Consider the following 25,263-nt stretch of genomic DNA (forward strand, 5'->3'; position numbering starts at 1 on the left):
GAGAGCAGGGCCAGGAGGGGAAAAGAAGAACCGGTAGTTTCATAAAAGAGGAGAGGAGGACGTTCCTGGATTGCTCGATGAGCATGAGTCAAGAGGAAAGTATCAATGTTGTCCATCACTGCAGATCACCGCCACTCCCGTAATAACTGGGGAAGTGTCTCTGGAAGGGGAGAACACCATAAATACAGCAGAGGGCCTGTCTTTGACAGTTTCATGAAAACCAGAGTTCTTTGAGACAGATTATATACAAGTGCTTGTAGGTAGACAGTCCTGGGACCCAACTCAACAAGGATGCAAAGAGCTCACTGGAGTGTGGATCCTAGCTCCTAATGACCATTCTGGCAAGCACTAAGTAAAGAGAGGTACATCCAGGAAACACACAGATAATACATCTATATCATATTAATACTACAGTGTTTCCAGGGACAAATTACTCAGCAAAATACCAACCAACCAACCAAACAGGATCAACTGTTCAATCATGAAAGAAAAGAAAGTGTGAGCATTTGCTGTGTCTTTGCACTTCAAGAGAAAACAAACAGAGCGGAGGGTTCTGTACTCTCCAAAATCTACGGGAGTTTTCCATAACATCATGAAACTTCAACCAGACAGGCATAATAACAACATAGAGTCAGAAAGTGAGAATAAATTTACACAATATTGAAAAGGATTCATCTCATCCTACTTATGTCCTCAATTAGCACAGAGTTGAGCATACATCAGGGGGCCAGGACATACTTATCAAATTAGTAAGTGAATTTTTTAGAAATTTTCAGAATGACAAATTACTTTAGTACCCCAGAGACACCAGATCTATGTATTTACATATTCAATATAATATTAATCTTAGTGTCTGTGAAGACCATCTTCTGTTGTAGAAAAACAGATAAAACAGTTACTGAATAAGTTTCTCTATAAACACATGGTTATTTGTATTTCAATAAATAGTCGATTTTTAGTTTTGTTATATCCTGGTTCATGAGTTAAACACTGTACCAGACTTCCTTTTAAAGTTTTTGTGAGCTGATAAATTCTGCATGCATTGTGGCAGAACTAAGAATGGTTTTTCAAGTCAAGAATACCACTGAGGTAATTGGTGGAAAATTTCACATCAACACAGAAGGTGAGCAGGTGTCAAAGCTTTCAAAATTTGAAGAATTAGTTCAGAAAAGGATCAGCAAGTATGTAATTACAGTCATCATGTCTTGTTTAGCTGACATAAATGGTTAGTTCTCTCGCCCTGAATAGCAAGACTTTATTGAAATTTCCAGAAATTTTAGCAAAATATGTAAAGGAAACTTTTAAGAAAGGAAATTTTTTTTTAGTGGAAAGGAAAGACATAATTTCACAGCAATTTGAATGTGAAGCTCAAAAACTGGCTCTAGTTCTTAACGCTTGTGAAACCGGGTGGGGGGCGAGGGGGGAGTGGGGAGGGTCCAAAGCGGCATATGCAGAAAAGAGCCAGGAAGCCTGATGTCCACACCATGGGAGATTTCAGTTTCCAACAACTGCCACAATAAGATTTCCATCCCCAGATGTTCTAACAATGTGACTTCTATACTCCTCCTATCAGGACATGGTACCTACTGATAGTCCTTGACTCTGGCTGAGGTTTAACTACAACAGAAGGGACACTGTAGATTGCAAGCCAATTCCTACAAGTTCTGCCTCATCCCCTTGGGAAGCTAGTTCTTGAATCCAGTGCCTCGGTGTGAGAAGCCCCAACAGCCAGAGGGAGACCCGCGTGGAGTGGGACTGAAGCTTCTGCTCACAGCCCTGGCTGGGTTCCAGCCAACAGTCAGAATCCACATGCCAAGTGAACCATTCTAACACTGGTACCCAAGCCTCAGGTAAGGATCCTCAGCTGCTGCTATGTGGAGCAGAGTCCGCCCAAACTGCTTTTATGAGCAAATTTAAAAACTGTGATTTGAAGCCACTGGGTTTTGGTGATTGTTTTATGCAGCGATTGATAATCAGAACAGGTGCTTAATTCTGCAAGTACATATAATTTTTTCTACGTGGCAATAAAAATATACCCTTTATAATAAATAAATATTTCCTATCACTATTCAAATATGTAAAATTAAAATTCTCCATTTCACAGAATGTTAAAGAAAGGGTCAATCTAGTAAAAGGGATGATGAAGCATAAAGTTTGATCATTCTGGAATTTATAGCAGGACATTTAATTCAAAAGACATGATTTTAAAAGAAAACGGTTTTTTATGTATTCGTTGTAAGACCATAAAAAGTTACATAAACTCGGGCGCCTGGGTGGCTCAGTTGGTTAAGCCACTGCCTTCGGCTCAGGTCATGATCCTGGAGTCCCGGGATCGAGTCCCGTATCGGGCTCCCTGCTCGGCAGGGAGTCTGCTTCTCCCTCTGACCCTCCCCCCTCTCATGCTCTTTCTCTCTCTCAGTCTCTCTCTCTCAAATAAATAAATAAAATCTTTAAAAAAAAAAAGTTACATAAACTCTATGTTAGAGATCTCGTCTCTCAAGTGATCTTAAGAGTGGCAGCTACCCACCAGGATTGCAGTTAATATCACTGAAGACTTTTGCCCAGTTCATGACACATGGAACAATCTATATAACCATTAGTCCCTAGTACCATTTATTTTCATTCCCCCAAATATGGAGCATGGCCTCATCTATAGTGCACTGAAGGGGAATGAGAGAGATGCTCCATCGGCCATCTGGAAGAGAGAGGGACGGATGAGGGGCTTTATAAAGTCAATACCCTCTGCTTCTGGGGCAGCGACCTTTGCCTCTTCCCTCAAGCTATCAAGTACTGTTAGCATCCCGCACTGAGCCATCGATTCCAGTCACTGTGTCACTATGCCCCTTCTCTTGGGGACCTCATGGATATGACAGCTACGTAAATCAACTCAAAAATAAGTAAAATATTTTAAGTAAAATATTTTTTCCTCATAATATCAATTAAGTTTTTCCAAGAAAAAAATTAATGTTCACTATCATTAATAGTCATCTTACTGGAATATTCCACAAAATCCTATCATGACATATAACTTTAGGTGATCTACAACTATTTGTCCACACAATTTCTACATTAGCCTTTTGTCTTCAAACTTACTCCATAGAGCTGAAAATTCGATTATACTTTTCTTCATTAAATGCACATCATAACTTTTATTCTTTTTTTTCTCCAGCTTTTTTTTTTTTTTTCTTCACATAAGCCAACTAGACCAGTAGTTATTTATGCTGGAAGACACAACAGTGAATCTCAGCCATTTAAGATTTACTAAATCTTAAAGTAAGGATCAGACATGCAACATTGCATAAGAAGAATCCTTAGCAAGCATAGAACGCAATGTCATTTACACTTAGGAGAAGGAATTTTTTTTTTATATTTTAAACATCTCAAATACAGAGAGGATACCCCAAACCACAGTTCTTACATGTTTGAGAAAAAAAAAAAAATTTGAATACCTTCCAATAAATTCTGACATCATGAGCCACGTTACTCACCCAGAAAGCTGAATGCTTTCCAGAGGAACCGCAAAGACATTCACTCCCTAGGAATTTAGCTTCTCTAAAAGAGAATTATTTTTTTTTTACTTTTAAGGGAGAAATTGATATTTTAGTTTATATTTGCCTTACAATTTTTATTCTTAGGTATAAATATTTATCACCCAGCTAGGTCCGAGGTGTGAATTCCAGGCTAACAGTGACTTAGAGCTCTATTAGAATTTTAAAAAAGAGGCAAAAACAAAACAGAAGCAAAATCGGCATACCAGATCCATATTCATGCCTTACGTTTCTGCTTCTTTAAAACACATCTTTAAGGGATAGATATTTGCATTTGGGATTCATTAGCTTCCACCTCCAAACAGCCAAGTGCAATCTCCAATAACATCGTAGGATGTTAAAGGCTGACAAGTATCCTGTTGGCCCGTGTGTCTTCTGACTTTAGACTCTATGTTTGTTGATTTGGTGAACTTAAGGAAATGCTGAAGCTATTTCTTGGAGTTTCCTAGAATAGGTTGGCAACTGAACTCGGTTATGATTTATAGGTGGAAAAGAAAATAATCAGTGTCAAATGAATGGTTGCATCATGACACACTTCGGACTTTGTAAATGATGCAGTAATGCATGGTCACCAAATTTTGCCATACTCTCTGAAAATGGTTTTAGACACTTTTAGTGTCCATATAGTGAAGTTTGCTCTTCTCAGCTAATATGTCTACAAACTACTAGAATTGGATCTCACTGAGGATAAAGAGATATGAGTGAAGGGGAAAGAATGTGAGCACATTTACCGGAGTTCTCAATTCAGGGATGGCGGCTTGGTAGGTGAGCGGGCGACAGTCAGGTGTGTTTGGCACCAGGACACAAGGAAGAAACACAGGACCCAAGTCATCTCCGTCCAGAACGTCCACTGTGAGGGTGGTGGTAGTGGTTCGCCGCTCATTCAGATTTTGTGCACGGTCCTATGAGAGGAAAAAGGAAAAGAAACACAAAAAACAATGAGATGGACCGAACATTTTCTTCAGCTTGACTAGACGGTAGACAGGTTTCTTCCCGATTACAGGCCCCAACCACTCTTTTGGGCATTTACTTTAGAAAACTTGCGACTGTACATTCTTTCTCTGCCTTTTGAGATGGCAATCAACCTGCAGCTCAAACTTCTGCCAGTTTTATAATCCAGCACTCCGTCTCAAGGATCCGGGAGCCATAATCACCAAAGAAGACAGACCCCCACCTCTCAGTCTCCATGGGAGGGTAGGAGCCTAAGGTCCATAGGAGGCTTGCTCCAAGGTATGAAACTATCTCCCATCCTTGGAGTACAACACAATGTCACTTCTCCTTTGAGAAGGCCACTTAGCAAACACAGTTGGCTCTTGATTCCTCTACCCCACGCCCACCCAGCTCCGTCTTTGATTTTTGATGATGTTTCAAGCAATGTAGACAAATTTTAGGGGCGCCTGGGTGGCTCAGTCATTAAGCGTCTGCCTTCGGCTCAGGTCATGATCCCAGGGTCGGGGGATCAAGTCCCACATTGTGCTCCTTGTTCAGCAGGGAGTCTGCTTCTCCCTCTCCCATTGTCCCTCCCTGACTCGTGTTCTCACTCACACTCTTTCTCTCTCTCCCTCTCGCTCACACTCTCCCAAATAAATAAATCTTTTTTTTTTAAAAGAAAAACTTTAGATAAATTTTGGTTATTTCTAAAAACAAACAACAACAACAACAAAAAACAAAAAAACCCAAATTCTCAGAAAAGTAAAATGAAGGGAGAAAAAAAGGAAGAGAAGAAAACCTGGCAGGTCTGCTGCACTTTTAACAGAGAAATGTTTAATGGCTCACACAAGCATTTCTGTTATCAAGTATTTTGAGACCAGCACTGCTGGTCTTCAGGGAGCACACTGTTGTCACTGAAATAACCTAGTTTTCTGAGCTTCTAGATGATACTTGTTTTATTTTGCTTCTTCATTCTTTGGGACTCTAAAACTATAGTTTCTAGGAAGAGTGACCTTGCAGCAATTATGGCAATTATCTGTTCAACTTTCACTCTTTCCCACGACACATCGTATTGCCAAGAGAGCAGGGATTTTTTTTTCTTCCTTGTTTGGTTTTTCCCAGTTTTACTGAGATATAATTGACATATAGCACTGCATGAGTTTAGGGTGTGCAATGTAATGATTTGACATACATATACGTGAAAGGATTTTTACAATAGGTTTAGTTAGCATCTATCATCTCATACAGGCACAGAAAAAAAAAAAGAAAAAAAAATTTCTTGTGAGGAGAACTCCCATCTGGACTCTTAGCAATGCTCTAGCCCTTCTTTCAGTGGACTTGAGCTCAGACTGCATTCCTCGTCCTTCTTATTGAAACAGGAAGGTCTTCCTTCCTCAGCTGGCCCAGTACTTTTTGCTTTGAGGATACATTGTTACTAACTATGATCCCTTCTGCAGAGACATTGCTAGTTTCTGACATGCGTTTTCCATCCCAGGATACCATCCGGGACCCGCCTACATGTAGCCATCACGTCTTCTCAGGCTCCTTTTGGCTCTGAAAATTTCTCCAACTTCCCTTGTTTTTGGTTACCTTGACAATGTTGAGTACTAGCCAGGCATTTTGTAGAGTGTTCTTCAGTGGGGACTTTGATGTTTGTCTCAAGATCAGACGGGGGGGAAGCATTTTGGGGAGGGAGACCATAGAGGTCCAGTGTCCTGTCAGCACATTATATCAAAAGTATATATTATCAACACAACTCATCCTTTATGCTAACCTTGATCACCTGGTTGAGATTGTGTTCATGAGATTTCCCCACTGTCAATTTACTCTTTTTTCCCTTTTCATTTCTTTGGGGGAAAAAAACACTATGGGCAGCCCATGTTCAAGAGTAGAAGTGATTTCATTACATTACATTTCATTTACATTGATTATATGTATCTAAAGAGAGTTCAGCAGGAGGACACAAGGAAAAAACATCGGACCCAAGTCATCTCTGTCCAGAACACCCACTGTGAGAGTGGTGGTGGTTTGTCGTTCATTATGGTGGAATCTAGAGTGTCTTTACTTTCATAGCATTTTGTTATTTTGAAAACTTATTCCATTTTTTTTCTGTCTCCTTAAAATTCTATTCTGTACAACTCCAAAAAGTAATTATACTTACATACATGTTCATAGCAGCACTATTCACAATGGCCAAAAGTTGGCAGCAGTCAAAATATCCACCAATGAATGAATGGGTAGACAAATTTTGTTATATATATATATATATATATATAGGATACACACACACACATTTGGGATACACACACACAATGGCACAGCCACGGGAAGGAATGAAGTACTGACATACACTACAACATGGATAAACATTGCACACATTAATGCAAAGTGAAAAACACCAGATAAAAACATGAAACATCCAGAATAGGTAAAGCCACCCAGACACATTGGTGACTGCCAGGGGCTGAGAGAGCAGGGGTGGGGAAAGAAGGCTTGAGGAGTGTAAGACTTCTTTTTGGGATGAAATGTTTGGGGGACGGATAGAAGTGGCGGAAGCGCAACAGCGTCAATGTGCCAAATGCCACTGAAGTGTTCACTTTACAGTGGCTAATTTTATGGTATGTGCATTTACCTCATTGATTTTTTTTTTAAAGTAATATACTTGGTTACCAGTGGGGATGGGTGGTAGGGGAAACAGGTGCTGGGGATTAAGGAGGGCACTTATGATGAGCATGGGGTGATGTATGGAAGCGTTGAATCACTATATTGTACACCTGACACTAATATTACACTGCATGTTAAGAAAGTAATATACGAATGGACTGACATTTTATTTTATGTTGCTTAGTGTTTTCCTGTGTGACATTTACCAGACATCGATATTTGCTTACCAGTTAAAAATACTCTCAAGCTTTGTGCACAACTCTGCATTTCAGTTATGTTCTTTCCCAATCTTGTTGCTCAAGAAATGTTGTAAGGAAGGGTTCTAGGGTAAAATCTCAGAAGGCTGAAAAATCTTTATTGGTGGAATTTTGCCTATACAACCATTTAGGAATACAATAACTCTGGGAATCCAGCTTCTGTAGTGTTTAGAACCATTATAAGACAGAGTGTGGTCAAATCGTGGGGAAAAATGTTTAAATTTCCAGAGTGTGAGGACCACTAAGAGTTTCAGAGTTGATATAAAGGCTATTTTAATGATATTTGAGATTGAACATATACAGAAAGAAGTCTTCTTTTATCTCACTAAAAAACAGAAACTTCTGGAAGTGAAGATGCCATGAATGGTTATGGCCATCTGGAAAACAAACCGAACTAGCAAACAGTAACTCCTACATGAACACACGTTATCACAACATTCTTATCTCCTGCTCATTCTCATTAGAAACTCATGTGTTCCCACAGAAACCTCTTCTCCCTGCTTCCCCAGAAAGGTAGGTTGCAGACCCGGGTCCTTAGCACTTCAGGGAGCCATTCCTGCTTGCCGCATATGCATGGGAAGGATTTTGCCCTGTTACTCTGTCTTTTGTCAGCGCAATCTGCAAGTCCCCAATTAGTACATGGAAGAGCATGGAGGAAAATATAATTCCCCCTTCTCAAAAAAGGGGAAACTATAATTGAGATTAATGACTACAAGATTAGAGTAATAATTATGATTGACTGAATTTACAGGTATACAGATTTTTAAGAAGTCCTTCTTTAATTGTTGTAAATTTTCCCTGTCTGGTCATTATATTCAAAACAGTTGAAAGTACAGTACGAACACTAAATGATACGTGAGATAATTTTGGTGGTCCACAAGTTAGCCTTTAAAATTATACTGTTTAGGGGCGCCTGGGTGGCTCAGTCGTTAAGCGTCTGCCTTTGGCTCAGGTCATGATCCCAGGGTCCTGGGATCGAGCCCCGCATCGGGCTCCCTGCTCGGCGGGAAGCTTGCTTCTCCCTCTCCCACTCCCCCTGCTTGTGTTCCCTCTCTCGCTGTGTCTCTCTCTGTCAAATAAATAAATAAAATCTTAAAAAAAATATATACTGTTTACATGTATGAAATGTGAGTACATATAGAAAAATCTTTTTTTTTATTGAAGACATATTAGTTTCAGATGTACTATAGTGATTCAACATGTAATGTTATGCTGTGCTAACCACAAGTGTAGCTACATCTCCCATCACACAGCATCATTATAATATCATTGATGGTATTTCCTATGCTTTGCTTTTTATTTCCATGGCTTATTAATTCCATAACAAGAAACCTGTATCTCCCCTTCACCCGTTTGCCCAACCCCCCCCAGCAACCACTATTTTGTTGAAAAATCTTAATTTGGCATAAATTCATGGATTTATTTTAAATTTTAAAAACTACAACTGGCTTATAAAATAAAATAAAATAAAATAAAAAACTACAACTGGCTTATCAAGCTTACCATTTTAAAATTATGATTGCTTGGGATGAAGTCTTTCAAAAGACCAAATCAACCTAAGTTTATAAAAAATATTAGATAATTTACATTTTACATGGTGTGGATGTGGCAAAATGTTTTCATACTCAGAAGCAGTATTTCTACACTTCTTTGCCACACAAGGTTACCCCTCATATGCCATCACCAAGTCACTGTAGTAGACAGAGTAGAGTATTTATCTAAACTCTTTCCTTCAGTCTGTCGGCAACAAATCTCACTGTTCTCTACCTCTTTGGGTCATTGTCACTACTCCATCATATGGGTACAAGTGAATAAGGGTGGGTGTATGTATCATTCCCAAAATACATAATGTAGACTGTCAGGGAAGAAAAATAATTTTCTCTCCACCCTTCTAGCTTCTTGGCTGAGACCTCATGTAATAGAAAACAGATTAGCAGGAAAAAAGCCCAAGCAGTTTAATGATATGTACACCTACTGTAGACACACAGATATCAGGAAAACTGAGTAACTCCCCCAAATGGCCAAAGCTATCACCTTAAATACCAACTCCAGCTAAAGATTAAAGAAGATGTGGGGGCAGGGGAGAGCCAGGTTTTCAGGCAAAGCACAGTCAACACGGGAGTCGCTGTCTTGCAGGTGCATGTCCAGACCCTCCCCACGGACGGGAGCTTGTCCAGATTCACTCATTCTCATCTTCCTGGTGGGAGAGGGATGCCCTTGCAGGTGGAGACTTCCTGTCTAAGTGCAAAGTGCTCTTCCAACATGGAAGGGTTTCTACATGGTTTTCAGAGCTCCTCTGTTGTTTGCTGGTTTGAAAACATAATCAGCCTAAAATAATCCTTATGCCAGGGAGGTGTATTTTGGGGTGATGTATCCTGCTCCTGTTCATTTCTATAAACAGACAGGTAGCACTGAAAAGATACCAGCTGCCTCTCTACACATGTGGAGCCTCCCCACAATTTGTTGTTAAAATTTATTATAAAACATAAGGAAAAATGGAAGTAGGTCTCCTGAACACTGCTCTCGTGAAAGCCCATGGAAAGCCTTAGTACTTCTCCTAGTTTAGAACCAAATTTGATCTAAAAAATTCATCTAAAACATAGCCCCTGGCAATTCAGATAAAAACCGAAATGAAAAGAACATTTTGCTCTTTCTAGTAAAATGTTACTGCTCAAGACTGTTCTAGATAAAAGAAATACCATTCTAAGTTGAGAGTGGTATAAATAAAACATAATTACTTGCATGAATGTTTTATATGATTTCCTGAAGTCTATATTTCCATTCATTGCTATGTGAGAATCCAAAACATATTAAAAACTACCCCCCCCAATTCCTTTCTCCCACTTCATTCCTCATTTCTCTTATTTCCTTTATGAGATTAAGATATTTTTCATTTTAAAATATTTAAAAATAAGACAATATTTCATTGATTTAGAAACTATAGCTATAACTGGCAAGCAAGAATATATCTCTTAAAAGTTATTCAAGTTTGTTTACTTTGTATTTTCTCAATGTGTATTATTCTTTCACATGTCACTTACACTTTGTAACCTTACATGAAACCTTTAATTAGATGCCATAAAAACAAGTCACTATTTAACGATTGTGAGTTCAGCTGTGCAAGGAATTGCAGGTGATACAAAGAACAATCCGGCATCAAAGCTGAAATGACAGAATTTAAAAGCACACATGTATCTTCAACATTGAATCAAGAAAGCCATAAGAAATATTCAGGAAAGTGTGGGATGTGACCTAGCTGGAACATTCCATCAGTGTTTCTCAGGAAAGCCACACTGACATGGTCCTGGAATCTTTAGCATCTTTATTCAAAGCCTCCAGTCCTCTGGCCCCAGATGATGGCAACATGATGTACAAACTCTTCGGGATCATATTAGAACATACGCAAGCACAGCACAGACACCCGCTGTCTTTGAATGAATTATTTACTAAATAAGTAGAAATTTTCATCAATACTTTGCAAGGAAAAACTAATTTCTTTTTAAGCACAGAGAACTTCAAAGATATTTACTTTTAGAAATAGCTCGGAGATAACTAATTCATTGTCACAATCCGCACTTTTTACCAAGCACATTTTTTGTAAAATTTCAAATATTTACACTATGACAATGTTAAGGCAATAAAACACCTCTGTCAGATGATAAGTGAGGCTTCAATCCCTTTATCCCAATTAAAAGGCTTTCTTGCTGTAAAATGGTTTAATTGCCCACTATTCTTTGATCAAATGAGATAAATGCTAATTTCTAATGCACTCAGTACCTGCTCTTATTTAGAAGCGTATTAAGTTAAATATTGGTTGTTTGGAGTGGGGCCAGGAATGATGTAGACTCTACCCAATACTATGAAATTACACTAATCTCGGTTTTAAAGTGAGTATGGAACAGGCATGCTGATCTTCTGATTTCTTGCTGAGCCATAGGAACCTCAGAATAGAGACTTCCAACATTTACATACTCAGTATTCAAGTGGTTTGCAGATTAAAAAAAAAAAAATGGCTAGAAGCACCTACTAGACTGACTCATTGATACATATATTAAAGACTCTCTCATTACCTTATCAGGTATTTGCAGTAGAGAAAGAAAAAAAATTGCAACATAATTAGAGTTGCCCTGAGTCTTCTAACCCTGACTCAGTTACTGAAGACCAGGGAGGTGTTTGTCTTGCTTCTGTCCACCGACGATAGATGGGATATCACTGACTGAAAATTTAAAACTTATCCTAGAGTAACTTGATTCTGTTAGATTCCTTTATGCAAACGAGAAAAAATAAGCAACAAGATTGTGTAGGTCTAAACCATTTTAGAAGTGAGTTTTTTTTTCTTGAAAGTGTTTTTTTGTTTGTTTGTTTGAAATGCTTACCTAATTTTCCTTAATTTTCATGCATACTAGTAGATAGAAGAGCATGATATTTTACATCTCCACATGCTTACGTGTCTTTACAACTGGAACATTTTATATTTGTTAACCATCAAGCATCATCTTCCTATTTCACTCTTATTCCCCAGAATACACCCAGGAAATAGGCAGAGCTAAAAACAATGGGTGTACAATTTAGGACTTATTCCACAATTAGTAGGAAGTAGAGGTGAGGGAAGGTCAGAGTGGGGGCTAGTTTTGAAAAGTTGTTTACATAAATTGATATCCAAAAGTGTACAAAGTGATTTTTTTTACATCCAAGCCCATATAATTATAATGTTTACATACTGTTCTGAATATTCATAGTATTAAGAGAAAAGACAGAGATAAGAAAGAAATAGTATTTTTAGGAATTACATAATATCTTATTATGAAAGACAACTAGTGTCCCTATTCTAGATTTTTGATATTGGAGAAAATATTAAATTTGCCCTGTTATTGATAAGGTAACTTAGAAATTACCCTGGCTATGATTCTAAATTAAATGTAAAGTTTTTCTTTCTGACAATTAATCAAGAGCTCTTGAGTACCTAAGAATCCTTAGTATTTCTGTCAGGATAATGCTAATACAAAAGAAAGCTGGTTTTGAATAATATCTATGTATAAAGAGATGAGTTTGATTCCTTTGTGATTTAGGGTAATATATCAAAAAATTGGAGTTTGTGGTACAGACTATATTGGACATTTCAATAGAAAGAAAACCCACTGATCTCTGGGTATCTCTGAACTTTCTTTTTTAGATTTCTTTTCCTTCTGTTTTCTAGAAATAATCATTCCCTCACTGCATATTCATATTTAAAATGAACCATGGGTAATAATGTTGCAAATATTCTCAATAAAACGAGTGACAAGTTTTCTTATTTATGCTAACCAAAACTCTCCCGGCTTATTTAAGAGTAACAACATGCCCACATGGATAAAAAGAAACTTCCTAATTATGTGAAATTTGAATAGTTTCCTTTGCACATCAATCAAATCTTTGTACCATAAGTGAAGCCAGATCCAAACTGAGTGATTTCAGTAATTTATCATCAGACCTCTACCCTCTTAGGTACCATCTACTTTAAAATCAAAATCAATCGCTCATATTTCCACTCTCTTTATGACTTGAAGAGAATAATGCAGGTTTTAATGTACATGATCTACAATGTACATTGATTTACATACCATTGACAATAATTAAAAAACCCAAAGAATATAAAAATATAATCAGAAACATATAACAGTCTGTGGATTTCATGATTCTATATAAATATAAAAATATAAATTATATAGATGAAGGGGTTCAGGACAGCCCACCCTGGCAAATGTACAACTTTGGCATATTGTGAGCTGAAGGCACCTGAGACTGTGCAGACTCAAAAGATAAATTCTGTCCTTCTCTTAACCACACAGAAGAACCTAAATTGGGGTCTCCCAGAATAAAGGTTATTAACAGAGATAAATTTTATCTGAGTGACCCACCTGTATGGTAGGGCAAACATCTAATTATCAGATACATGCTTTTCTTATCATCCTATGAAGTGCATCCCTTTCCTCTGAAGCCCCAGACTCCCACCCCCTTCTCCCTAGTTCAGGATGACACACAGACCTCATCCTGCCTGAATGCCTTTGGAATTCCACATCTGTGTGGATTCCCCATACATACACCTATTACATTTGATTTTTGTCTGTGAATCTGTCTCATGTCAATTTGATCCTGAGTCCAGCTAGAAGGACCTTTGGAGAGGACAGGGATTCTTGCTCCCCGACATAGACGTTGGCATATACAAAGCAGTCCATGTTTAACAACCATCTCTCTGAGAGAAGAAGCTCTGATTTGTAGCATTTGTCACTTTCCGTACTCTAGGCCCTACCACCATGACCACAAATGTGAGGTCATTGAACTTGGAGCTGGGAAGAGACCCACAATCGGTCCTTAAGCAAGTAGGAGCCAGCTTTTCAGTTCCAACAACCCACCGTTTTAAGTAAATTATGTGTCTAAGATGTAGAGGCAATGAAGAATTCTTTACCATTTGTTGGGGGGGAGTGATGTGTTGTAATACTTTGGAAAATAATATGGTGCTATTTAGTAAGATTAAAAGTATATGCTTATACATTCATAATAAACATAAGTTTCTCATGGTAATTCCATTTTTAAATTATCCATTTTTTAAAAGATTTTATTTATTTGAGAGAGAAAGAGAGTATGTGAGCAATGGGGGAGGGACAGAGGGAGAGAATCTTAAGCAGATTCCCAGCTGAGTGTGGAGCCAGACGCAAGGCTCCATCCCAGGACCCTGAGATCATGACCTGAGCCCAAATCAAGAGTCAGATGCTTACGCTTAACTGACTGAGTCACCCAGGAGCCCCTACATGATCCATTTTTGAACTATGAAGTGCCAGTGTTTAAGTAGTTTATAGAATACTGTAACGATATGAGAATATATTCCAAGCATTTGTCTTAAGTATTAGTTGTGGTTGTTAACTTGCTAATCTTCACAAGAAGTCTATGTGGTGTGTTTTATTAATATCGTCATTTTACTAGGTAGGAAACTGAGGTACAACATCTGCCCAAAGTCACCCAGCTAGTCAACGGCAGCACTGGCATTTAAATCCAGGTAATGGTGGTTCGAGAATTCATGCTTTTGCCACAATCCTGCACTCACTGCCTCTCACGAGAGTCATGAGGGTAGATACCATCCCATGCCAAAAAACAAAAAAATGGAAAGTATAGTTGGATTAATTATAATGCATCCTAATTTTGGTATATTCTAAAATCATTAAAAGGATATCGCTCTGAAAATTTTTAAAAACACCAAAAAGCTTCTAATCTCCTATATTTAACATTCACATTTTATACTGTCTGATTTAAGTTTATAATAAAAATTGTTACAGATAAATTAACCCTTTCTTTAATTTCTTGCCAATTCCATCCCTTCCTTTTGATGATTCATGCATATCCTTCTATTTCATAATTTTATCCCTGAAATGCTAAAAATTTAACACTCCCTCCCTCACTTATGGGCAGTCTAGCAGATTGCATACAAATTGTTCCAGGTATCTTTATAAATATTTTAAATTAAATAGCAACTCAGATGTTTTAGCTTGAGTTTCTTTAAAAAAAAAACAAACAAACTCATTTTAAATAGCACAATAAAAACTGTTTTCAGATACATTCCAGAGCAATCTTACTTTTCCCTACATTTTATTAGAGATTCTGAGTCAGGCAAGGGAAACTGTATTTTTTCTTCTCATTTTCACTTGCATGGAAATAATCTATAAAAAGAAAGATTTCAGGGTTTTGAGGAACTCAAATCTACTCAACCTACTGAGAGTCCAGTAGATTTTACTTTTTCTTATATCTGCTGTCTGTCTCCACTTTAGCCTCTACCCCTGGACACCAAGACAATCAGTTGAAAAACAACCAACTGGAGAATTTTGAACGTAAATCTAGAGATTTGGCTTCAAAAATTAGATTTCTATCTATGTATCTATATCTACTACCTACCTACTATATATAACAGATAAATTTATATATATTATATATGTTACATAAAATAATTATATTTATATATAAGTAAATATATTTATATATTATAAATATATAAAATGATATTAATATAAATATACACAGACAAAATCCCCCCCCCCTTTCTGGCAAAATATCTTTTGGGCAAAAATGCCATTGAGTGACACCTTTTTGCATATAAACTGGTTCAGAAGAGCTGGCGGACGAAGATTTCCTTTTGCCCCTCTCTGCTGTCTTCCTGTTCTGCCACATGACTAGGATGACAATGCTTAGGAGCCCTTAAAGGCAGAGGTTGGCTTCAGGGTCTAATAACCTTTTCAGAACATGATCCTGTCACTTTCTATGGACCTTCGTCAATACTGGAAGCTATCTGTAGCCAGACCTATCAGTTGTTTGCTGAAGTACTAGCCCCGTTCTTCTTGTTAACAAACTCTTCTTCTCCTTCTCCTTCCTTCCTCCTCCTCTGCCTCTCCTCCTCCTTCTTCTCCCGGCCTAGGCCCCCAGGGTTATCAGTGTGTCCAGCTCCAGGAGATGCAGAGAATTTGGTGTAATCCAGAGGTGATTACCTCATTCCCCTTTGCTACATACAATCTTCCTCAACCTCCCTTCTCTACGCTGCCTCCTGGGATCCCAGGCTGGGAGGGGACATTGGATGGGAGAGGACTCGGGAAGAGTTTCCTTGCAGACAAAGGAGGAATAAACAAACCTAAGAGGAGTCCTAGTTTTGCCCTCTTTCCACCTGCTTACCCTCAGACTTGAAATGCAGTTGTGATGCTTAGGCTGTGGGATTTACTAGCCCCTGACAAATAAGGCATTGGAAAAATAACCAAATTTCAGGAAAGAGGCACAGTGTAAGGAGAGAAGTAACCTGAGTCCTTAGTGATATACTTGAGCTGTCAAACCAACCCTTGATCCACATGAATCTAGGGATTTTATTAAAATGATAACAAAAGTCCATGTTATAGGGTGCCTGGGTGGCTCAGTTGGTTAAGTGACTGCCTTCAGCTCAGGTCATGATCCTGGAGTCCCGGGATCGAGTCCTGCATCAGGCTACCTGCTCGGCAGGGAGTCTGCTTCTCCCTCTGACCCTCCCCCCTCTCATGTGCTCTCTCTCTCTCATTCTCTGTCTTTCAAATAAATAAATAAATTTTTTTAAAAAGCCCATATTATGTAAGACTGTTTTCTGATGTTCTGTTCCTACTGTGCACACATCCTGGTTATGGTCCCAGTCGCTGACACCTAGTGAGCAACTATTCAAGAAATGGCAGCCATGGGAGAGAAGATTGCCAATTGGAAGGTTTTTCTCTTCCTTTAGTGTACTCTGGAATCCCCTGGGGAGTTAATAAAAATGCAAGCATTCCACTTCTACCCTTTGAATTTTTATTCAGAGGGTCTGAGGTTGGGTCCAGGAATCTGCATGTTTAATATCCTCCCAAGGTGATTCTGCTGCTGACATTCCATGTATCACACTTTGAGAAATACTTCAGTGTGAACTGAAGGCAAATTATTGAAGAGTGGGTATGAGTGATTCAGAGGGAAGGAAACAGTGAGGAGAAACAATCCTCCTGCCCCCTTCCATCCCACTTCCCATCTAGAAGAATATAATATACAAATTACGCTGTGGGCAGCCTACCCTGTCCAGCCCATAAACTACACCAAGCACTCTGAGAGCACTTACATATTTCGGGCGCATTCTTTACTTCGTAAGTTCCCCAGAGGGAAGCTAGGGAAATTGAATACTCACATTAGCTTGGATGATGACAAAGTACTGAGTCTTATCTTCATAGTTGAGCCTCTTCCTTAACACCACATTTCCAGTTAACATGAGGGGAATTTCGAAGGTGTCATTAGATGTCTGCAAATAGGGAAAGATACAGAATCAACTCCTTCAAATATAAGATGAATTAGAGAATGCAGTGTTGCAACCTAGTCTTTTGAAAGTTCTAGAGAGCATGCTTATCATCTGAAAATAGAATATTGCCTGTAAGCTTCATATTTAATACTATCATTTTTTAAAGATGTATTTATTTATCTGAGAGAGCAAAAGAGGGAGGGAGGGGCAGAGGCAGAGAATCTCCAGCAGACTTCCCGCTGAGCATAGAACCAACTAGGGCTCTCTCCCAGGACCCTGACATCATAACCTGAAATGAAACCAAGAGTTGGCCGCTTCACTGACTGAGTCATCCAGGCGCCCCCCAATACTCTCGTCATTTTAAAAAACTTTGCATGTTGATCAATGGGTTTCACCAGAGTCATTTTGATAATAACCACAAAACTTATTTCCTGTAACAGTTTTTTGTATATTTTTAGGGTTACCCATCAATAGCCCTGGGATACTTCTAAATCAAAGTTCAGGTATCTGGAAATTTTCCCTGTTACCACCGTTTTTTTTATCAACAAAGAGTTCAAACATTGCAATTTGTGATTTCTATATAATATCCTTTTTTTAAGACTGGTGTCAGGGGAGGAGGAGGGGAGGGGGATGGGAGGAGGAGGGCAATGGTGATTTGTACTTGGTTCTGTGAGCTCACACGTCATTACCCAGAGCAGGTCATTCTTCTGACCGGAAAAAAAAATAAACAAATAAAAATAAAAGGCACTCCTGGCCTATCTCCAAAGAGAGGAAGAACCAGAACCTTTTGGAAACCAGCGTAAATGCTTTTGCTTTAAATGCAATCAGTTCAGGGGCGCCTGGGTGGCTCAGTCATTGGGCATCTGCTTTCGGCTCGGGTCGTGATCCCGGGGTCCTGGGATCGAGCCCTGCGTTGGGCTCCCTGCTTTGCGGGAAGCCTGCTTCTCCCTCTCCCACTCCCCCTGCTTGTGTTCCCTCTCTTGCTGTGTCTCCCTCTGTCAAATAAATAAATTCTAAAAAAAAAAAAAATGCAATCAGTTTAGCAGCTATTCATCCCTAAACTCATTCCTTATTTATTTTAGATAAAATTCAATGAAAATGATGGCAAAAGAAAAAAGAAGAAAAGAAAGAAAAGAAAGCTCAATTTTAACTATTCTGATTTTGCTCATGGGTTAAATAAAAGTGTGCTTTGTTTTAGAGATGAGTTTGCAACATTGGTAATTAAACTTTTATGATTTTGGATAGTACAAATGCCTGATTCTTCTCTATTCCACATCTAGTATAAATGTTCATGCACATCATAAGAAAATACAGGTAGGGTACAAAGATACTAATAATACAAGTGACCATCTTCAATTTGGCCTGTATTAAGACTGGAATAGAAACTTCATGCCCTCTATTTTGTGTAAGTTCATTAAAAAAATACCTTTTGAAGTAGATTTGTTTATACAACATTCAAAAATGATGACAATAATGCTGAACATAATAGTAGCTGTGACAGATTCCTGAGGGAGCCCTGTCTATTCCCCACTTCCTGATAGGCATCTCATGCCTTTGTTTAAAACCTTCCCTTGAGTGTGACCTGCTTCTAACCAAGGATACAGCATAGGCGATAAACTGTCACTCTTGTGGCTACACTGTGTCATGGATGACTCCATCTTGCAAACAGCCTGGGTCTAGACACTGTCCTTGCAGAACTCAGGGGGTATACAGCTGAGGAACTCAGTGTGGTCTCTCAGAGGTGGGAGCAGCTTCTAGCCAAAGTCAGCAAGAAGCCAATGCCTTCCATCTTAAAATCATAAAGAAATGAATTCTGACAGCAGTCTGAGTTTCTCTGGAAGGAAATTCTTCCTTAGTTGAGCCTCCATAAGAGAACTAATCTGGTCAACAACCAGACTGCAACCTTGTGAGAGCCAAGCTGAGTCTAGACTCTTAAGTCACAGAAACTACAAAAATGAGTATGTGTTGTTTTAAGACACTAAATTTGTGATGGTTTGTCACACGGTAATAGATAACTAACACACCATGTTAACCCCTGAAACTTATCTCAAAGATCAGTGGTGGTGTATAGTAACAGTAATTGATATCTGCTACATTTGCTCAGTCTTCAACATAATATTTTCAAGTGATATTATATTTTTGTTTCTCTGATATTTGGGAACACACAGACATGAGGATATACTCATATATGTTCTTATTAGAAAGTTATCCTCTTTTTAAAAATACAGAGATAAATAAACCACTTCTTAATAGTTTCTCCAGTTCTCTTTCCCTTAAAGAGCAATCAGCCTGACACAGACTTGAAATGTCAGTGTTTCTGGTTATAAACTAGTACCAGTGGTTAACGAGCTGATAGCTCATCACTGCAGATCCACAGCAGTCGACGAAATGAAGGATGTTCTCCTGTTGTCATTAGAACTTTGAAATGATTGTATCATTGCTGCTGCCTAAGACAGGAAAACCAGAATGGTTCAGCAAGAAAAAGGACTATGCCTACTAGTCTTCTAAAGATATACTGAAGAAATGAACTGATTGGGAATTGATTGTTCTGCTTCTATATGGTTGATGATCTCCTCCTTGGCTTAGTCTTTCCACAAACAACACCTATGAACTCTGGACTAAGTGCAAAGAAACAAAGAATACCAGACACCCCTAGAGAGATAACCAAAGCAGACATATTCTGGGAGATCTCACACACTTGAAAGAAGAGACAACGTGGGTGAGCTTGCTGTTTTACAGTAGCTAGTGCCTCGAGGGGCAGTCAAAATTCTGATAGAAAGTCCATCTGGCCTGAAGCATCAGGGGAGAGATTTTTGGGACCACCAATGCTGATGGAAGGTGAGAGGGGGCCTTAGAGGGAGCAAGCCAGGAAGGGAGAGAACAAATGTCACATGTAAGCTGTGTTGGAGTCTGTGGGTGACCTCTAGAGCAGAGGCCAACTCGAACAGGTGCACTAAGAAAGCATATAGAACTGAGCTTCGAGCTGCACCCGAGGGTTTTTAATGCAAGCCCAATGATGTTGTCTGGTACATTAAAAACAAACACATGGACAAATCTTCTCAGATGAATATAATAGAAGAGTCTCTCCACAACATAACCTTCACAAGGTCCAGGAGGGAGTTCAGAACAACTGGACCCATGATGAACCAGGGAATGGGATCCCTTCTCAGAAGGAGAGGAAATCAGGGAAGACCAATGTTAGGACAAGCAGAGGAGGATTTTAAAGCAGCTGTTTGAACTCTGTCCTCAGAGATGTAAATAATATGCTCAGTGCAGGTGACACCACAGGAAAACTCAGCAAAGACAGGCAAACTCTAAAAATGTGGAACATTCCGACCTGAGGATTATACTAGCTGGGGGAAAAAAAAAAAAAAAGATCCCTGGATACACTAGACAGGTTTATTTGGAAGTCAGGGCCCGAGTTGTCATATTTCTATTTCTTAAGATAGAAGGGAAATATAGATGTGAGTGTGAAATTTCATGATTTTTAGATATTGGCTCAAAAATGATTTAAATTAATTTGTGGCCAAAGGCGCCTGGGTGGCTCAGTTGGTTCAGTATCTGACTCTTGATTTCAGCTCAGGTTATGATCTCAGGGTCCTGGGATTGCACCCCAATAAGGCTCTGGGCTCAGTGGGGAGTCTTCTTGAGAGTCTCCCTTTCCCTCTACCTCTGCCTCTCCTGCTCACTCTCTCTATCTCTCTCTATCAACTAAATACATAAAAATAAATTCTTTAAATTAATTTGTGGCCAAAATGTCTGTGAGTGGAATGAAACTCGAGGTCATTAATTTGTGATTCCTGCTAATGAATAATGCAGCATCAGTTGGAAAACAAACAAACAAAACAAACAAACAAATCCTGAGATTTTTAAGTAGAACAGACCAATCTACACCTTTACCATTCCATACACTGTGGGACTCATTGTGGGACTTCTATTAATAGAAGCAGGGTTACTAGCAATTGAATGGTGACAGATACAAACATCAGTAGGTAACTGAGGTTTACATTAAATTTCCATGATGGCTAAAGATGGGTTCGCTCTGTAAGGATGTGGCTGGGTTCATGCTTTCTCCCTGCACCCCCATAAGCTCCAAGTTAAGTGCTCTCATGGTGTCTTATTCTTTTGCCTCATTGAATTAGGTCCGTGCCCAGAGAATGTCTTTATTTATTCCACAGCAGTGTTAGCTTGCTAGAGTACATTTTTCTTTTTCTGTAATTTGGACACTGCATGTGGCCAATTGGCTTATCCAATCTATAGGCAGTAAAGGTACATATTGTGTTTCGTGCCAAGTCCACAAGTCCCTGAAAGGGGGAAGCCTTCAGAAGGAATTACTGCACGGGTGACAAGGATTTCCAGCCCCCAAAACATCTGAAAGATCATGCCTAAGTAATGCATTTTTGTCTCACACTACATCTAAACCTTGGATAGGTTGGTTTTTAGTGCAATGCAATAAATATTTCCCTAAAATACATGGCCTGGCTGTTCTATGCTTGCTAGGAGTTTCATTTTTACAGCTTGAAGAGTAAAAATTAAGAAATGACTTCATAAAATGTAAGCTAGAAACATGGCACGCACATACAATTAATTCTTCTAAAAACTTAAGTAGTAAGGAAGACAAATTGTCTAGAAATGAAATGTGTGGTCAGCTGTCTGTTTCTGTTTTTAAGGAAAAGTGTTTCTCTTGTCCTTTTGTCTTCTGCTCCTTCTTCATCTTTTCTGCTCAATTTCTTGTGCAACCCTTCCTATTTATGGTCCTTTTCTGTCACATCCTCTTACTTCCCCCTTTTTTTTTTTTTCACTGCCTCTGCCTAAAGCTCTGGAGGCACATGTCTTAGGGGAGAAGACACATAAAACAAACAAAAACACCTCCAAATCTTCCTTAGGCTGTGCTACACCTAGGGGCTTTTTTTCTTTTCATTTTTTTTCCCCGATTGTTTTGAAACTTTTACCATAAGTACTGAACTGTTTTATTAGAACACAGCGGAGAAAAAGTGGAGTCCATGTGCTCTAGAAAGAGTCCTGAGTCTGCGGCTCAGAAGCCCCGTGCACACCAGCCAGCCACGGCCGTGAGCCCGTTTCTCTCCCACCCACGAACCGACACGCGAGAAGATGAGAACGTTCACAATTCACTTAGTTCTCACACTATATGTGTGAAGTAGGTCCTATCGGCCATTCTCAGTCTCTGCGAGCTCAGTGTTTTTGTTTCTTTGTTTAAAGCTTATATAACAAATACATAAATTAAAAATAAAAACATAATATTAACTTCACCACTTCCTATTTTCTTAATATTAAACATAAAGAAGAAGCATTCATTTAGAAAATTCACTTAAGAAGTAATTTTAAAATGATGCTTTGGGGAACCCATGGCACCCTGAGAAGCTTTCTGGGGGGAAGAGGAAGGGAAAGTTGGCAGGTAGGGCTTCTCGCTTGGGCTGCAACAAAACCATTCTGATCTTATCAATGTGATAGATAATATAACAAACTAGAGGAAATAATTTCACAGCCTAAAAACAGTGTAGAAATTCAATGGTCTAATTAGAAATAAATAATCTAAAAAAAAAAAAAAAAAAAAAAAAAAAGCAGGCACCTGGATAGCTCAGCTGGTTAAGCATCATCCTTTAGCTCAGGTCATGATCCCAGGGTCCTGGAATCGAATCCCACATCAGGCTCCCTGCTCAGCGGGGAGCTTGCTTCTCCTCTGTCTATGAGCCTCCCCCCTACTCATGCTCCTCTCTCTCTCAAATAAAAAACAAAATCTTAAAAAAAGGAAGGCTACAGCTAAAGGTTTTGTTCTCTTCTCTATCTTAGGCTTCACTGGTGGACATCGGCAGTGTGCTATTACTTGGCAAGATCCATAATGCATATGCATCATACTGGTTACACCATCTCTGATGATTTATTTAGAATGCTTAAGAGTCCACAAGCACAATGGAAATGTAGTGAAAATGGCATATTGTTCCTATAAATAATTTTAAATTTGTACCTACAAAACCCACCAAAAAGTTTTTAAAAGTGGTTTTTAAAAGTATAACACGACTAGATAAGAGACAGTAATTTTGAGATAATTTTTAACAGCAGAATGACTACTAATGTAGTTCAAGGAGCTAAATAATAGAATAATATAGTAAGGATCAGCTGGAGTAAGCACTGTTTTTATTCCTCATAGTGATGTCACATTCCACGTAGGTACTGACATACCGGATCATTAGGATTATATTGGATAACGTATTCTATCTGTCCATTTGGTCCATCATCTATGTCTGCAGCTCCATTGTCTCCTGAAAATCCTGTAAATATCGTGGTGCCAACTGGAGTGAGCTGAAAATAAAATAAAATAAAAACTGTCAATCCTCATTCCATCAACAGCACACCAGAAGTGTTCTAGCACAAGCCCAGGCTTTTGTTACACAAAGGAGAGTGGGCGGCTGCCCAGGGCCACAGATCTGACGTGTTTCTAAAGAACACTTGCAAACCTTCCGTAGGAGTTCTTGTAAAGGCTGAAATTTCCAACATCACGGTCCTTGCTTTGGGTAAAAAACAGAAGGCCTTAATTCAGTGTGAAGCACATTTGGACCAATTCATGACCATTAGCATCTTAGCCCCTGTGGAGAGAATGCATCTGTTGTTCTTCCTTAAATAAATAAATAAATAAAACCAAAAACCTTGATGCATTAAGTTATCGACAAGTTAGAATTTAAACTGTATGAGGAAGTTAGCATCTTTATTTTAAAATCAAACACCATTTCGGAGAGATCAATGACATGATGTGCCAGTGGAAGTCTGAGGAAGAGACGGAGACAGCGGTGCCCTGTGTATCAGAGGACGGAGAAAGCTGGGAGTTTCCGCACTTGCAGAAGGCTATTGAGTGGCGGGTGTTGGCAAGCTGGCCAGATCTTTCCCTTTGGGATTCAGACAACAAAACTTAACAAGGCATACGAGACCATGATTTGGCATTTGGCCTGCACATCTAGCTTTATTCATTGTTGCTCTCCACCAGAGAATCACTGTTATTTTCTCTGACCTGTAGGTCATTCTCTGCACAGTGTCTTCCTACATCCAGAGCCTCCGGTCCTCAAGCTGTAGTTGGGATCCTCTTCATTAGTTATACTTCCACTTAATTAGTATCACCTTCTCCTAAAGCATCCCGGACAAAGCATTCTCTACCCCACAATAGAATAAGGTGCCCTTTTTGTTGTGCTTGCATTTTATACCTTTCTTCCTTAATCACTGCACTGAAATCATGAATAAATAAATTGTGTCAATAAACACAACCTCTCTGCCTTCTATAGAGCAGAGGCTTTTCTTTTTTTTTTTTTTTAATTTTCAGAGATATGTTTTGTTAGTTTTTAAATGGGATTCTTTCATGGAGAAATAGTTTCAGAGATTGAAAAAGAAAAGGGGTTGTCTCATTTATTCCTGTTTTTAGTGGGTATAAATCCAAATCTCTACAGGGATCCACCACATAATGAGTAAATGAGTGAAGCAAGCCTGATGTGCTTGGGGGCAAACTGAGAAGCACATATATTCTATGAAGCAAATTCTTGTCATCATGGACTATAGTCTTCTAATATTCTAATTTTACAAGAAACATCTTGGTTCTAAGGATGGCCATAGATTTTAGAGAATTAAACTATGAGTTAAATGGGCCAGACAAAATATATGCATGAGGCATAGCAACCACAGTACTTTGCAACTTCTGATCTAGAAAAAAAAAATACAATTATGATGAAAGAAACAAGCCATCAATACAAAGTAGCGCTTATTTACAAAGTCAGCCTTCCTGGTGGGCAGGTCTAAAGGGCAAACTTTGACTTCCAGCAGGTCAAAAAGAACACAAACAAGAGAGAGGAGATGGTCTCAACAGCACATATGAGAACACCAGGACACCGTGGACAGGGACTCTGGGTGAGAACATGAAAGACTGCTAACACTTCTATGTTGACAATTTTCTATTTTTTAAAATGTAATCCCAGTCCCCAAAGATATTGTGCTTTCTTACAAAAAAAAAAAATCTATTCTTATGTAGCTTGCTTTGATTTTTAAATTATGAAATTTTAAAATTCAA

The 25,263-nt window shown here is 38.8% G+C and overlaps 1 protein-coding gene across 1 annotated transcript in view; it reads right to left on the reverse strand.

Moving 5' to 3' along the window:
* Positions 1–25,263, reverse strand: part of LOC102751140 (protocadherin-15) — a 762,960-nt gene that overhangs the window by 365,234 nt on the left and 372,463 nt on the right. The window contains exons 6-8 of the mRNA XM_081823172.1: positions 23,397–23,516; positions 17,088–17,198; positions 4,280–4,450 (exon numbers count right to left, since the gene is read on the reverse strand). Coding sequence (XP_081679298.1) covers positions 4,280–4,450; positions 17,088–17,198; positions 23,397–23,516 — 402 coding nt within the window. The remainder of the gene's footprint in view (positions 1–4,279; positions 4,451–17,087; positions 17,199–23,396; positions 23,517–25,263) is intronic.

Source organism: Leptonychotes weddellii, chromosome 6 (genome assembly GCF_054177405.1).
Source record: "Leptonychotes weddellii isolate Sample4059 chromosome 6, ASM5417740v2, whole genome shotgun sequence".
Classification (NCBI taxonomy): domain Eukaryota; kingdom Metazoa; phylum Chordata; class Mammalia; order Carnivora; family Phocidae; genus Leptonychotes; species Leptonychotes weddellii.